We start from the raw sequence: 15,970 nt of genomic DNA, 5'->3' as shown, positions 1-15,970 counted from the left end.
TGGGCAGTTAATACATATAATCATGTTCCCTGTTTATACATTTTTTCACAATATATTATATATTTTTCAATTTCTTAGCTATTTACATGCATGTATCTGTTCCATTTTTTTCTGTTTTGTGCATTCTGACTTTCCGAAACTCAGATCATCACTCAAAATATTAATTTCTGTACACAGATTGAATACTGGCTTCTATCTTCATTGTTTACTTAATACATGTCCATTTCCGTTTTGAGTGAGCCAGTTGAAGCGCATATGCGTTCCAAACCTATTATGATCGGGTTCCTGCTTCCTGTTTCCGGTGATACTTACTCTCGATGTACATATTACGTCATCGCGCAACATCTGGTCACATGGAGATCACGTGACCGTTATTTGCGTTGCACTTGCTGTTGAGCGGGTCCATGCTCATCAGCCGGGAGTCATTGATTGGAGAACGACGCGGAGGCTTGGTTCCCGGTCAGTACTGCTTACACGGTATTGGCTTATCAACATGTCACATGATAGGTAATTGGTACGCATGCTAACGAACCCGGAAGTCAGGCTGCACTCAGTTGGACCAGGTGTTTAATGTTTTTTTATCATTGTATTTATATTTAAGCGCAGTGGTGGGAGGTTGACACATACCTCAGCAGAAGTCTATGTGGACGAAACGCGTAGGGTCTACTTGCTACCCCACCCACTTTTTTACTGCGCTTTTTTAGTTCAATTGAACCAAATTTTTATTGTCAGAATTGTTTTTATTGGATGTTGGAAGACACATATATTTAAATAAATCCCTTATCCTTGTTGGATTTACACCATGTGGAGGCTCTTTTTTCTTTTATACCCTGGGAACTGTCTTTGAGCGGATGCGTGGATGATGACTAAAGCCTGCTATACTTTAGAGTAGGACAGCAAACCAAGATAGCTGGACGTCCAGGCTTAGCTCATCTCCTTTTTTGGTGAGTATGGCTCCAGACTCCCCTTCCGGCAAGAACACTCCATCGATTGGGATTGGACCTACTCTCACCAATTGGCGGTACAAGCGCATTTGACTCACCACTTATGACTTGTGAGTCCACCACTTCTGGTAAGAGTACCTCACCTTTCCTTACCTCCTGAAGCTATCGATGTGAAGGCATCAATCTGAATGTCAGCTCACCCCCAGAGCTCCCTGAGAAGCATACATGATTTGGAATACCAACAGCACAATAGTTTCACTTATATGAACCCTCACCTTGTACATTTACACGGACTCTAGATGCTAAATATTATGTCCACATGATATCACCTTATCTGGGTTTATGACATATTTTATTTTGACACATTAGGCATGTGTTGTTTATACTAGCATCCATCCACCCATGTCTGTACATTTTGACATTCGGTGATCTTTAGGTTTACCCACTCATAGTGAGCTGACCTTTAGATCCCCTTTCATTTCATTTGTTTTTCATTGAAGATGTGACACTCACTGTGATTTGTAGATATATTCTTGTCACAATTATTATTCATATTGATTTTTGCACATTTTACTAGGAAATATTTGTTTTATACGCCACAGCGATTTCTGCAACTGTAACTTTCTATACAGTCGCATAAGTGTTTATTGATATATGTTTCATTATATATATTTTTATTTTGAGTGTCACCACAATGTTTTAGGCACTGTGTACACACAGATTTACATGCTGATCATTTTCAGTGTACTCATTTTTATTAGCGCTACACATTTTCTTTACATTAGCACGCATAAGCTGCAAGGTCTCTTCACGGCACCCTGTGTATGCTTGCACTCCTAACGCTACTGAACTTATAAGCGTCTCCACAATGGAAGCAGATTTCACAGTTCCTTTAAGGGGGATTGGGCTGCCTCCAGGCCCACCTGCCCCTCATCTATCTATTTAATGCATGTGCTTCCATTGTGGAGACACTTATAAATTCAGTAGCATTACACAGGGTGCCGTGAAGAGGCCTTGCAGCTTATGCATGCATTTGCAAATGCGTGCTAACTAAACCCCTGTTTTTAACGCAGACTGTTGGACAGGTTTATTTGGTCAGTTGGCAGACTGGTTAGTGAGTTGAGCTATGGAATGTTCTGTTTTTGTCTTTCATGTGATTGCCCTTCTATGTGTTCCTTGCTGTGAAGGCCAGTTATAGGTGGGGGCAGGGGCCATTTGTTTGTTACTGGTGTAAATATGGTCCGGGGACACACTGTACACCTTTGCTGCCACTGTGCTCTGTGCTCTGTGCTCTTGCTGGGTGTCCAGTGTGCTCCTGTTCCTTTAAGGGGGATTGGGCTACCTGCAGGCCCACCTGCCCCTCATCTATCCATTTAATGCATGTGCTTCCATTGTGAAATCTGCTTCCATTGTGGAGACGCTTATAAATTCAGTAGCGTTAGGACTGCAAGCATACACGGGGTGCAGTGAAGAGGCCTTGCAGCTTATGCATGCGTTTACAAATGCGTGCTAACTAAACCCCTGTTTTTAACGCAGACTGTTGGACAGGTTAATTTGGTCAGTTGGCAGACTGGTTGGTGAGTTGATCTTTGGGACTGTTCACTGTTTACTTTTAAATTCTTGTTCAGATTTTAAAAGAGGAGTATGGTAACATTTTTTTTTATCATACTTACTTAGGTCCACCTAAGTAAGTATGATTAAAAAGAAAAAAAGCAAACATTCCTACACTTCTCTTTTAAAATATCCCCTTCCGGCTCTGAGACTGAGAACCGAGCAATCCAACACTGCCAATCGCTTTGGCGCAGAGCAGGTGCCTGTCAGTCACGGGCTCTCTGCTCTTCCCCACCCCACCGCTCACTGGAGTGCTGGACTGTGGAGGGGACAGGAGCGGCCAGCTCAGGCTCTCAGCATCTCGCTAAAATCCTGAGCCGGGTGCCACTCAAGGCATGTGGGCTGATCCCGACCATACCGTCACAATCTTTCCCGAGACTAGATTGGCTCTGTGAATTCAGCCCGCTGTCTGCTAAAAAAGGGTCACACTGCACTCCTGTGATCCACAGAAGAAGTACAGCCAAACTAGCTTTGACTATACTTCTCCTTTAAGTGCCTTAGTAAACTGATTCAGGTAAAAGCAGGTGCTTCCAGATCGGAATGGTCTTCAGACCTTTGAATGATTTTTTGCTGAACAATAAGCACCCAATGGGTAGACTTTGGCCCTCCAATGTGTGGATTTACTATGAGAACCGGGTCTTTGATCACTTTAAAACCCGAATTCGTAAATGACTCTACGAATGTCATTTGATAAGGGAGGGATTGGAACACCTGTCAGTTTCTTTTGCTGTCTGTGCCCCTGTTTAGGAGATTCATCCTCTCTATTTGTCCTGTTTACCATTATCATTGAAAGTGAAGGTAAAAGAAAAGCCCAAATTTTGGGCTGCCCCTAGAAAAGTAATAGAGGGGAAACCTTCCAATGGTTACACTAGTTCTGGTGACCTGGGTGTCACAAAGGAATTCCCTTAATTTGCAGGGATTTCCTCTCACTTCCTGTTTGGAAAATCTTCACAATGGAACACAGATGGCGAAAAAAAATCTGACACAGGTTATAACCCTCGCTCTATCCAAAATAAAAAAAGACGTTTTGCCTATAGTTCTACTTTAAGGAAATCTTCCAAAACATGTTACATCTTGTTTGGCTGAGACTAATATAAGCTAAATGCAGCTTCTGGAAAACAGGCATTTTCCAAGCCCATGTTTCTGCAGAGGTGAATCCCTAATTGACAATGTCAAATAAAGGATGGGACCACTATCTTACATTTTAAGCACTATTCTTTAAAGGTAGGTTGGCTTAGGGTTGATGTCTGGTGAGAAAGCTGTCAGGAATGATGTGGACATCTCAGTGGTATATGAGCCACTGTCACACTCTTGCTCATCTACTTCAAGTGCTCTGGTAAAACTTTGAGAAAAGTACATTCAGAGCAACTGGTTACCTTTATTTCTGCAACATATTGCTGAGGACTCATGCACAACTGGTAACACTTAGGCCACAGAATAAAATGAATGTAACTACTTGTAGGGGTTTCTAAAAGTTAACAGGGCAAACAGTCCTAATCACATTTGTCATGCTAGGGACAGTGGTGTATTTAGGTTTGGTGCTGCCCCAGGCCTGACTAAACTCACGCACCCCTAATTTAAATATGACCCACCATTTCCTGTCAATGCCACACCCCTTCCTGTTTAACACCCGCCCTGCTATCTGTAAACCACACTCCACCTCTCTGTAAATTAATGCAGCCCCATCAGTGTCCATATCAGTGCAGATTTATCAGTGCAGCCTCATCATGGGCCACCTATCAGTGGCCATCAGTGCAGCCTCACCAGGGGCCACAATTGCAGCAGATCAGTGCCCATATCAGAGCAGCCCCATCAGTAAGGCCTCATCAGGGGCCACTGTTGCAGCCTATCAGTGCCCATATCAGTGCAGCCCCACTAGTGCAACCTCATCATGGGCCACCTATCAGGGGCCACCATTGCAGCATATCAGTGTCCATCAGTGCAACATATCAGTGCAGCTTAAGAGTGCTGCCTCATTACTGGGCATCAGTGCAGCCTATCATTGCCCATCAGTGTAGCATATCAGTGAGATGCAAGTTCAGCCACACAGTTGTATGGTTGAACTCGCATTCGTTTTGCAGGAAATTGCACTGAAATTTGATCGCATGGGTGTTCTCACCTATGCCATCCAATTCCTGTGCGAGTTCACAGTTAGCACTGCGATCTGTGAACAGATCTGGGGGTGACATTAACATTGTAATGACACCCGCAGCGGTTTGCAGAGGGCAGTGTGAACTTCCTGCGGGAGAGGTGCGATGCAGGAATCGCCGCCGCTTCCCGCATCATACAAGTGTGAACCTAGGGTTATTGTTTTTGCATTGCTTTCACCATGAAGCACTTTGCACATGCACAAATAAATACAAACTCACCAAACAGTCCACATTCAGTGAAAATTCATGTACTGCAAAGTTTGCATTGATTTCAGCATGGAACACATGAAATTTCACTTAATGTGGACTGTTTAATGAGTTTTCAGCAGGGATCGCTGTATTGCAAAATGATCTGTCAATGACTCGGCCAAATACGGAAATTTTGACAGAACACGGCTGTCGAGGACAATATAAGTGCAGGAGGCGGCCAAGGGAGCCGAAACTCGGGAGGACGGGTGGGGCAGCTTTTTTTGTGTGGAGGGGCTTTTTTTCGTGCGGGGGGTGGCTTTTTTACCACACCCCCACTAAGTGCCGCCCTAGGCCTGGGCCTTGTCGGCCTAGGCTAAAACACAGCACTGGACACAGGGCTAACCAAATGTTCCCATGGGACTTGTCACCCACTACAACCAATCCCTCCTTTTCTTCCTGTATGGTCTTCCATGGTTCACAGCTTTAATTGGATTAGCACAATAAAAGGTACAGCATCTTTCTGCTGGCTTTCTCTGTTTATCTTTTCAAGTCCTAGGATGTTTCCCTCCTTGCCACCTCAAATCCTGGTCACTGATAAGAAGGCACAGAAGACAGGTATTGCCAGAAAACAATCACTGCTTTGATCCTAGGCAGTTTTATAAGAAATATAAATGCTTAGAAGTGAAATTGTTAAGTAAATAAAGCAACCAATGGGAATGAAGTGTTTTCCTTTATAGGTGCCATCTGCAGTCCAGTACAAAGGTCGGAATCTTCAATCAAGCTGTCATCCCTCCTCCCTTCCTTTGTTGCGCCTCTAACTTTATTGGGGTAATATTGCCCCTCAGGTGTGGGTGGATGCTGTTTATGGTGGTACCCGGTGGTTGGTACGGTTACTTGGTGCTTGAGTCCTAAAAGACTGAGCAAAGTAATGTTGCCCCACAGGTGTGGGTGGACAGTGTTAATGGTGGAACCTGGTGGTTGGTACAGTTACTTGGTGTTCGAGTCCTGAAAGACTGAGCAGGCAGTTTGGTTAAAGTTTTAACGGTGGTATTGGTCAGTGTGTTTAATGTTACAGGTATGGTACAACAAAGGTTAAAAGTTATCAATTATTTTAAAACCCTAATAAAGGGTCTGCGGCCATAATTTTCTACACTTCAGTTTAGTGGTTTTCTTTGCTATCATGATTGATCAGATAGTGGGGTGGAATCAGGGTGGTTGTTTGTGGGGTTTTACAGTCCCATTGCATTCTCACATATTAAAGCTTAAAGGGAGTATAAGGCCCTTTGTTAACTTGCTTGACTACCACCTACCTTTACAACAGCTTGTAGTATTCGATCATAGGATAATCGTGAGTACTATATGTATGACCTACAAATCTCAACATACGAGGAGTCTTTTTTCGCCATAAGCTCCAAAATCCTCCATCTTACATAATGCCATGCCCAGAACTGATGAAGCAATTATACTAGTCACAAGAGATGTATACATTTACAATACTGAACTGCTCTTCTTTGTCTATACCTAGGCCATACATATAAAGGTGTATGTGTGGCCTACTTATAATAGTGGTCATTATATGTATGTTCTATAATACTCTGTTTAATAGAAAACATAAACTAACGATGCCATCCTGGTGGTCGACGAATCCATAAAATGATCACTTTGCTGATATTATCTAAGTCATCCCCATTCGATTCACAGATGGAGATATTTGCATCTCCATCTGTGAAACACTACAATACCAAAAATTGTCAGGCTAAAACAATTTTTATCCAGGGAATAAAACCCCTCATGGCCACCAGAATGGATCGCATATAAATATGTTAGCTCTATGGCTTTCTTAGTTGGTTTCGTTCTAAATCGTTTATACAAACAATATTTAATGTGTTTACCTGTACTAATGGGTGGATTATTAGATTGTAAGCTCTTCTGAGCAGGGCCCTCTTAATCCTCCTGTATTTTATTGTATTATTCATTCTAAATCATTTTATACAAACAATATTTAATTTGTTTACCTGTACTAATGGGTGGATTATTAGATTGTAAGCTCTTCTTAGCAGGGCCCTCTTAATCCTCCTGTATTTTATTGTATTATAACTGTATTGTCTCCTTTTTATATTGTAAAGCACTGCGTAAACTGTTGGCACTATATAAATCCTGTATAATAATAATAATAATAATAATTACATTTTTCATAAGGGCAAAAAAGTTTAACTAACTAGATAGAATTTACTAAAATTAATCTAAGCTCAACTGTAATAATGACTCCTGCCACAGGAGGGCAGTATATTACTGATAAAATAAATGATTGTAGGGATATGAATGGATAAATAAATATATTTGGGAAAAGGGTTACCCCAGATCGAGTATTCAGAATAAGTCAATGCTATATATATATATGGGATATTATTAATTTGCAGGCATGGATTATGCAGTCTTTTTAAAGATCATACTTATCGAAGGCAGATTCTCAGAGTCCCTTTTTATAGTAATTAGATATTACAATAAAAGGGGCTCTGAGAATTTACCTTCGATAAGTATGATCTATAAAAAGATTGCATAATCCATGCCTGCAAATGAATAATATCCCATATATACTGCCCTCCGGTGGCAGGAGTCTTTATTACAGTTGAGCTTCTAGAACACGTTCCCTAACAGCAGGAGATCCTTTTATATCCCCTTTGAACATTCTGGATCTTCTATCTCTAGCCAATTCTCATTGCTTTTCTCTTGACTTCCCTACTAGAGAGAACAAGAGAGAGCATTAAACACTCTAACACATAAGGTAGATTAGCAGGTCTAATTTTTTTTCTCTTTTTTTTCTTTTTTTTTTGCAACCACAACCCTCCTCCTATTCTACTTAAGCCTCAATATTTCAACACTATACACAAGCACCATGTCCAATCATAAATCCTAAATCTCTTCATTTTCAATGAAACTATTTTCTATCAATGCAAAGGGATTGGACATCCCTGAAAAGAGATCTCAATTTCTCAAAGAATTTAGTAACATGAAGGCAAATATTGTATGCATCCAGGAAGCACATTTCAAATCTGACAAAATTCCGAAAATCACAGACAATGGATTTCCATCTGCATATCACGCCACAAATCCAGACTCAAAAACCAAAGGTGTAACCATGTTAATTTTCATGCAAACACCTTTCCAGCTGATAGATTCCATGTATGATCCATTGGGAAGATATATGTTCCTTAACCACTTGCTTACAGGGCACTTAAACCCCCCTCCTATCCAGACCAATTTTTAGCTTTCAGCGCTAACGCATTTTGAATGACAATTGCGCGGTCATACAACGCTGTACCCAAATGAAATTTTTATCATTTTTTTCCCACAAATAGAGCTTTCTTTTGGTGGTATTTGATCACCTCTGCGGTTTTCACTTTTTGTTAAAAAAATGTAAAAACCTGAATTTTTTTTTTTTTTTTAAATTTATTTTTTTATATTTTGTTATAAAAAATTTTAAATGGGTAATTTTTCTCCTTCATTGATATACGTTGATGAGGCAGCAGTGATGGGCATTGATAGGTGGCAGTGATGGGTGGCAGTGATGGGCAGCACTGGCAGGTGACACTGATTGGCACTACAGGTGGGCATTGGTAGGTGGCACTTGTTGGCATTGATAGGTGGCACTGTGGGCACTGTTAGGTGGCACTGTGGGCACTGTTAGGTGGCACTGTGGGCACTGTTAGGTGGCACTTTTAGGTGGCACTAATGAGGAATGTGTTGTGCTTCCACTTCGGGACCGATGACCCGCTGTCAGCGCGAGTAAAAAAAAACGATTACCGATCTTCCTGTTTACATCATGTGATCAGCTGTCATTGGCTGACAGCTGATCACATGGTAAGGGGCCGGTACCGGCCCCTTACTCGGATCGTTGATCAGCCGAGTCTCAGTGACTCGGTGATCACAGCGCGCAGGGAGCGTGCACAGGGGAGGCCGTCATATGACGGCCTCCCGGGAATGCAGGTCCGCGCTGTGGCCGTCATTCGGCCATAGCGCGGATGTCTAGTGGTTAAAGGAAAGATTGGCCCCCACCCCATCACGATTGCTAATATCTATGCACCCAACACTAAACAAGTCACATTTTTCTGTCAAATAGGAGTCTTGCTAACTTCATTCTCCACAGGCATCCTCATTCTAGGAGGGGACTTTAATGTACCACTAAATCCCATTCTAGATACCTCAAATGATACATCAACCTTACCATTCAGAGCTTTAAAACAAATTAAACTACAGCTTCAAGGGCTCATGCTGCATGACGTCTGGAGAACTCTAAATCCCCAAGAAAAGGAATTCACCTACTTTTCAAGAATAGACTATTTCTTTTTATCCCAATCTGATCTCAAACTTAAAGGGAAAACTACAATTGAACCCATGATCTTATCAGATCACCACCCGATTATCATGTCCCTAATATTCCTGGAAAAAATCTTTAAAACAAAGACCTGGAGACTGAACACTTCCATTCTCAAAGACCCTATTGATATAAAACATTTCAATGACTGTGTAGGGCATTATTTCACACAAAATGACAATCACGATACAACCCCTTCTCAATCAGCGGGAAGCCCACAAATGTGTTATAAGAGGGGAATTTAAAGCCAAGACTGCCAAAATTAAAAAAGAACACCAAATTAAAATTAACATCCTCATATCTCAAATCCACAAACTTGAAAAAAGACATAAACTCACTATGGCTACCTCAACACTCACTGAGCTAAATCAAGACAGAGATCAACTTGCAGAGGAACTCAATATGAAAACGAAAAGGCAATATATCCTCAGAGATAAAATATATTATGAACAAGGCAACAAGAGTGGGAAATTGTTAGCAAAGGTGGTACAAAACAAAAAAAGCGCTACCACGGTACACCACATTAGAGATAAACATGACAAATTTCACTCATCCAACGATGAAATAGCCAAACAATTTGAACAATACTATCAATCCCTATACAATATTCCTTCCAACCCCAAATGTCCACAAAATTCAGTGAAAAGGACACATCTCATTCAACAATTTTTACAAAAATACAGCCCATCTCCAATCTCGGTAGACACCACACACGAATTAGAATCTCCTATCTGTGACGTGGAATTTGACAAAGCAATTAAAGAGGTTTAAAGGTTTATGTTTTTTCACCTTAATGCATCGTATGCATTAAGGTGAAAAAACACCTGGCAGTCACCAGCCCCCCGTTTTACTTACCTGTACCCCTTCATCCGTCGGCGGGGACACGCTGTCTTTCTCTCCATAGGGCTCCCAGCTCTTGATTGGATAGATTGATAGCAGCGCAGACATTGGCTTCCGCTGCTGTCAATCAAATCCAATGACATGGGTGCCGGGGGATGGGGCCGAGTCCGGCATTCTGTGTCTATAGATGCAAAGGCTTAACTCAAGAGCGCGCCCGCAAGGTAACCCCCTCAGGGAATCGCTTTACACGTTTGTTATTTAAAAAAAAAAAAATAGGCCTTTACAGTCACTTTAAGGACAAGAAACTGGGAAAAGCACCAGGACCAGATGGTTTCCCTTTAAAATATTACAATATTACATTTTCAAACATCTTGAAACCACACTTCCTAGCAGCCTTCCACTCACTTCAGACAGAAAAAAAATCCAAAATCCAGAGGAGGAATTGCCCTTCCTGACTTACGAAAATATTACAAGGCCTCTCACTTAGCAAGAATTGTGGATTGGAATATACACCAACTGGTTAAAGATTGGGTTTCCATAGAACACATACAAATTCCACAACCCTTAAAAACCCTTCCTTGGATACATCCAAAACATCATCCAGAGGTGGCTAAATCCCACCCTCTATATGGTCACACTTTAGACATCTTTTGTGAAGTCTCAAAAACCAGCAATCCAACACCTTGGTTGGGTCCCCTGACTCCACTGATAGGCAACCCAGATTTCCCCCAGGACTAGAACAAAACTTTCTCTAGAGAGACTGGCCCCATAAAAACATTCTGACTAAGCACTTCTTTAAAGGGAACACTCTCAAATCAAGAGTTATTATATTAATATAATCGTTTTTATAATATAATAATAGTTATTATATTAATATAGAAATTACCAATAATGTCATACCGCAATGGAGCTATGTACAAATCAAACACTACTTGATCAAACATGAGGCAGCTTACACATGGACAAGACCTCTCACTACTCTAGAAAATCTTTGCTCCCAAAAAACTCCACAAAGACATACCATTTCTATCTTATATATATCTCTTTTGGGAATTAAATGATTTCACCAGTACGTCATGTCAAGCATGGGAAGACCTCAATATACAACTTACATCAACAGAATGGGAAACAATTTTCATGTATGCCCACAAAGGATCTCTTAATGTAGCAACTCAAGAATGCGGATTCAAAATTATTACACGTTGGTACAGAACACCCACTCTGCTAAACAAATTCTATCCCCAAGTCTCTAATAGATGTTGGAGATGTGGAAATGAAGAAGGCTCCATGGTTCATATATGGTAGTCGTGTGCCATGATCCAAACATTCTGGGAAATGGTCCACGACACAATTATTTCAGTCACGTCAGAAAATTTAAGCTATACTCCGGCGCAATACCTCTTGCACCACACTAAAGTATCTAAGAAACGATATCTCAAATCTTTACCTATGTTTATCATAAATGCCGCAAGACATTGTATACTGTACCATTGGCGGTCAAAAAATACTCCTTCAAAAAAAGAATAGTTTCGCAGAATCAATCACATTGAGAAAATCAGCATATCACAAGAAAATATCTCAAAGTTCACTTCAACCTGACATAACTGGATACAATTCAAATCTACTAATGCCTATGAAGCGGCAATATAACATGAAAAGAGAAATGGAAAGAGAAGGGAAAAGATAATGGAAAGGAGAGAGAAGGAAATAATAGATTACATATGCTCCCCCCCCCCCTTTTTTTTCATCACCATATATTATTTACCCCTAAATTTAATATCAGTCTAACAGAAATTAGTCAAATACAGATTATTATAACTTTAAAAATATGAATGTTATATAGTTCTTCTAAGATAAGATGTTTATGTGTATAACACGTTATATACCCTATATTACAAAATTGCATTTTTGATTACATTAAACGCATCTCACTTCAGTTGTGTAATACTATATGCTTTTGAAACCAAATCTGTTCTAATGTTACTACTATATATGATGTATGCTGTTTTGATACACAATAACATTTATGGGACAAAAAACAAATTGGGCCCAAAGTGGCAATATTTTGTGGGCCACCATTATTTTCCAGCACTGCCTTAACCCTCTTGGGCATGGAGTTCACCAGAGCTTCACAGGTTGCCACTGGAGTCCTCTTCCATTCCTTCATTAAGACATCACGGAGCTGGTGGATGTTAGAGACCTTGCCCTCCTCCACCTTCCGTTTGAGGATGCCCCACAGATACTCAAAGGGGTTTAGATCTGGAGACATGCTTGGCCAGTCCATCACCTTTTACCCTCAGCTTCTTTAGCAAGGCAGTGGTCGTCTTGGAGGTATGGTTGGGGTCGTTATCATGCTGGAATACTGCCCTGCGGCCCAGTCTCCAAAAGAGAGGGGATCATGCTTGTCTTCAGTATGGAACAGTACATGTTGGCATTCATGGTTCCCTCAATGAACTGTAGCTCCCCAGTGCCGGCAGCACTCATGTACCTCCAGACCATGACACTCCCACCACCATGCTTGACTGTAGACAAGACACACAAAGGGACACTTTGGGCCCAATTTGGACATTTTCATTTAGGGGTGTACTGCCTTTTGTTTGAGTGGTTTAGACAATAATGGCTGTGTGTTGAGTTATTTTGAGGGGACAGCAAATTTACACTGTTATACATAGTTTACACCCACTAATTTCCATTGTAGAAAAGTGTAATTTCTTCAGTGTTGTCACATGAAAAGATATAATAAAAAAAATTACAAAAATGTGAGGGGTGTACTCACTTTTGTGAGATACTGCATCTATCTATCTATCTATCTATCTATCTATCTATCTATCTATCTATCTATCTATCTATCTATCTATCTATAGATATTTACAGTGGGGACATAAAGTATTCAGACCCCCTTAAATTTTTCACTCTGTTATATTGCAGCCATTTGCTAAAATCATTTAAGTTAATTTTTTTCCTCATTAACCACTTGCCGACCGCCTCACGACCATATACGTCGGCAGAATGGCACGGGCAGGCAGAATCACGTACCTGTACGTGATCTGCCTCCCGCGGGCGGGGGGTCCGATCGGACCCCCCCCGGTGCCCGAGGCGGTCGGCTTCTGTCCAGCGGCGATCGGAGGTGAGGGGGAGGCCATCCATTCGTGGCCCCCCCTCGCGATCGCCGCCGGCCAATGAAATCATTCCTATGCTGCTGTATGGTAAACAGCAGCAAAGGAAATTATGTCATCTCTCCTCGGCTCGGCATTTTCCGTTCCGGCGCCGAGGAGAGAAGACTGTAATGTGAGTGCACAACACACACAGTAGAACATGCCAGGCACACATTACACCCCTGATCCCCCCCCCGATCACCCCCCAATCACCCCTCCCCCCCCCGTCACACTGACACCAAGCAGTTTTTTTTTTTTTCTGATTACTGCATGGTGTCAGTTTGTGACAGTTAGTGTGGTGGGGCAGTTATTGTTAGCCCTCTTTAGGTCTAGGGTACCCCACTAACCCCCCCTAATAAAGTTTTAACCCCTTGATCACCCCCTGTTGCCAGTGTCCCTAAGCGATCATTTTTCTGATCGCTGTATTAGTGTCGCTGGTGAGCGTTTTATAGCGACAGGGACCCCCATATACTATCTAATAAAGGTTTTAACCCCTTGATTGCCCCCTAGTTAACCCTTTCACCACTGATCACCCTATAACTGTTACGGGTGACGCTGGTTAGTTCATTTATTTTTTATAGTGTCAGGGCACCCGCCGTTTATTACCGAATAAAGATTTAGCCCCCTGATCGCCCGGTGGTGATATGCGTCGCCCCAGGCAGCGTCAGATTAGCGCCAGTACCGCTAACACCCACGCACGCAGCATACACCTCCCTTAGTGGTATAGTATCTGAACGGATCAATATCTGATCTGATCAGATCTATACTAGCGTCCCCAGCAGTTTAGGGTTCCCAAAAACGCAGTGTTAGCGGGATCAGCCCAGATACCTGCTAGCACCTGTGTTTTGCCCCTCCGCCCAGCCCAGCCCACCCAAGCGCAGTATCGATCGATCACTGTCACTTACACAAAACACTAAATGCATAACTGCAGTATTCGCAGAGTCAGGCCTGATCCCTGCGATCGCTAACAGTTTTTTTGGTAGCGTTTTGGTGAACTGGCAAGCACCAGCCCCAGGCAGTGTCAGGTTAGTGCCAGTACCGCTAACACCCACGCACGCACCGTACACCTCTCTTAGTGGTATAGTATCTGATCGGATCAATATCTGATCAGATCTATACTAGCGTCCCCAGCAGTTTAGGGTTCCCAAAAACGCAGTGTTAGCGGAATCAGCCCAGATACCTGCTAGCACCTGCGTTTTGCCCCTCCGCCCAGTCCAGCCCACCCAAGTGCAGTATCGATCGATCACTGTCACTTACAAAACACTAAACACATAACTGCAGCGTTCGCAGAGTCAGGCCTGATCCCTGCGATAGCTAACAGTTTTTTTGGTAGCGTTTTGGTGAACTGGCAAGCACCAGCCCCAGGCAGTGTCAGGTTAGTACCAGTAGCGCTAACACCCACGCAAACACCGTACACCTCCCTTAGTGGTATAGTATCTGAACGGATCAATATCTGATCCGATCAGATCTATACTAGCGTCCCCAGCAGTTTAGGGTTCCCAAAAACACAGTGTTAGCGGGATCAGCCCAGATACCTGCTAGCACCTGCGTTTTGCCCCTCCGCCTGGCCCAGCCCAGCCCACCCAAGCGCAGTATCGATCGATCACTGTCACTTACAAAACACTAAACACATAACTGCAGCGTTCGCAGAGTCAGGCCTGATCCCTGCAATCGCTAACAGTTTTTTTTGGTAGCGTTTTGGTGAACTGGCAAGCACCAGAGGCCTAGTACACCCCGGTCATAGTCAAACCAGCACTGCAGTAACACTTGGTGACGTGGCGAGTCCCATAAGTGCAGTTCAAGCTGGTGAGGCGGCAAGCACAAGTAGTGTCCCGCTGCCACCAAGAAGAAGACAAACAGGCCCGTCATGCCCATAATGCCCTTCCTGCTGCATTCGCCAATCCTAATTGGGAACCACCACTTCTGCAGCGCCCGTAATTCCCCCATTTACATCCCCAACCAAATGCAGTCGGCTGCATGAGAGGCATTTTCTTTATGTCCTCCCGAGTACCCCTACCCAACAAACCCCCCCAAAAAAGATGTTGTGTCTGCAGCAAGCGTGGATATAGGCGTGACACCCGCTATTATTGTCCCTTCTGTCCTGACAATCCTGGTCTTTGCATTGGTGAATGTTTTGAATGCTACCATGCACTAGTTGAGTATTAGCGTAGGGTACAGCATGCACAGACTAGGCGCACTTTCACAGGGTCTCCCAAGATGCCATCGCATTTTGAGAGACCCGAACCTGGAACCCATAACAGTTATAAAAGTTAGTTAGAAAAAAAAGTGTAAAAAAAATATATATATATATAAAATTTTAAAAAATAGTTGTCGTTTTATTGTTCTCTCTCTCTCTCTCTCTATTCTCTCTCTATTGTTCTGCTCTTTTTTACTGTATTCTATTCTGCAATGTTTTATTGTTATTATGTTTTATCATGTTTGCTTTTCAGGTATTTTTTTATACTGCAATTTTTTATACTTTACCGTTTACTGTGTTTTATTATACGCCATTCACGACTTTGAGTGGTTATACCAGAATGATGCCTGCAGGTTTAGGTATCATCTTGGTATCATTCTTTTCAGCCAGCGGTCGGCTTTCATGTAAAAGCAATCCCAGCAGCTAATTAGCCTCTAGACTGCTTTTACAAGCAGTGGGAGGGAATGCCCCCCCCACCCGTCTTCCGTGTTTTTCTCTGGCTCTCCTGT

The 15,970-nt window shown here is 42.4% G+C and overlaps 1 protein-coding gene across 2 annotated transcripts in view; it reads right to left on the bottom strand.

Annotated features, from left to right (window-relative positions):
* Positions 1-15,970, bottom strand: part of LOC141140221 (amine sulfotransferase-like) — a 207,540-nt gene that overhangs the window by 63,313 nt on the left and 128,257 nt on the right. Inside the window, exon 7 of one of the 2 annotated variants that reach the window (XM_073627140.1) lies at positions 5,513-7,051. The exons of the other annotated variant lie outside the window; for it this stretch is intronic. Within the exon in view, the coding sequence (XP_073483241.1) occupies positions 7,041-7,051 (11 nt within the window). The 3' untranslated portion in view covers positions 5,513-7,040. Of the gene's footprint in view, positions 1-5,512; positions 7,052-15,970 lie in introns of those variants that run through there. 2 annotated transcript variants of the gene reach the window in all.

The sequence above is a fragment of the Aquarana catesbeiana genome, linkage group LG04, assembly GCF_042186555.1.
Source record: "Aquarana catesbeiana isolate 2022-GZ linkage group LG04, ASM4218655v1, whole genome shotgun sequence".
Lineage (NCBI taxonomy): Eukaryota > Metazoa > Chordata > Amphibia > Anura > Ranidae > Aquarana > Aquarana catesbeiana.
The sequence above is the reverse complement of the archived record's forward strand: the minus strand, read 5'-3'. Positions and strand labels throughout refer to the sequence as shown.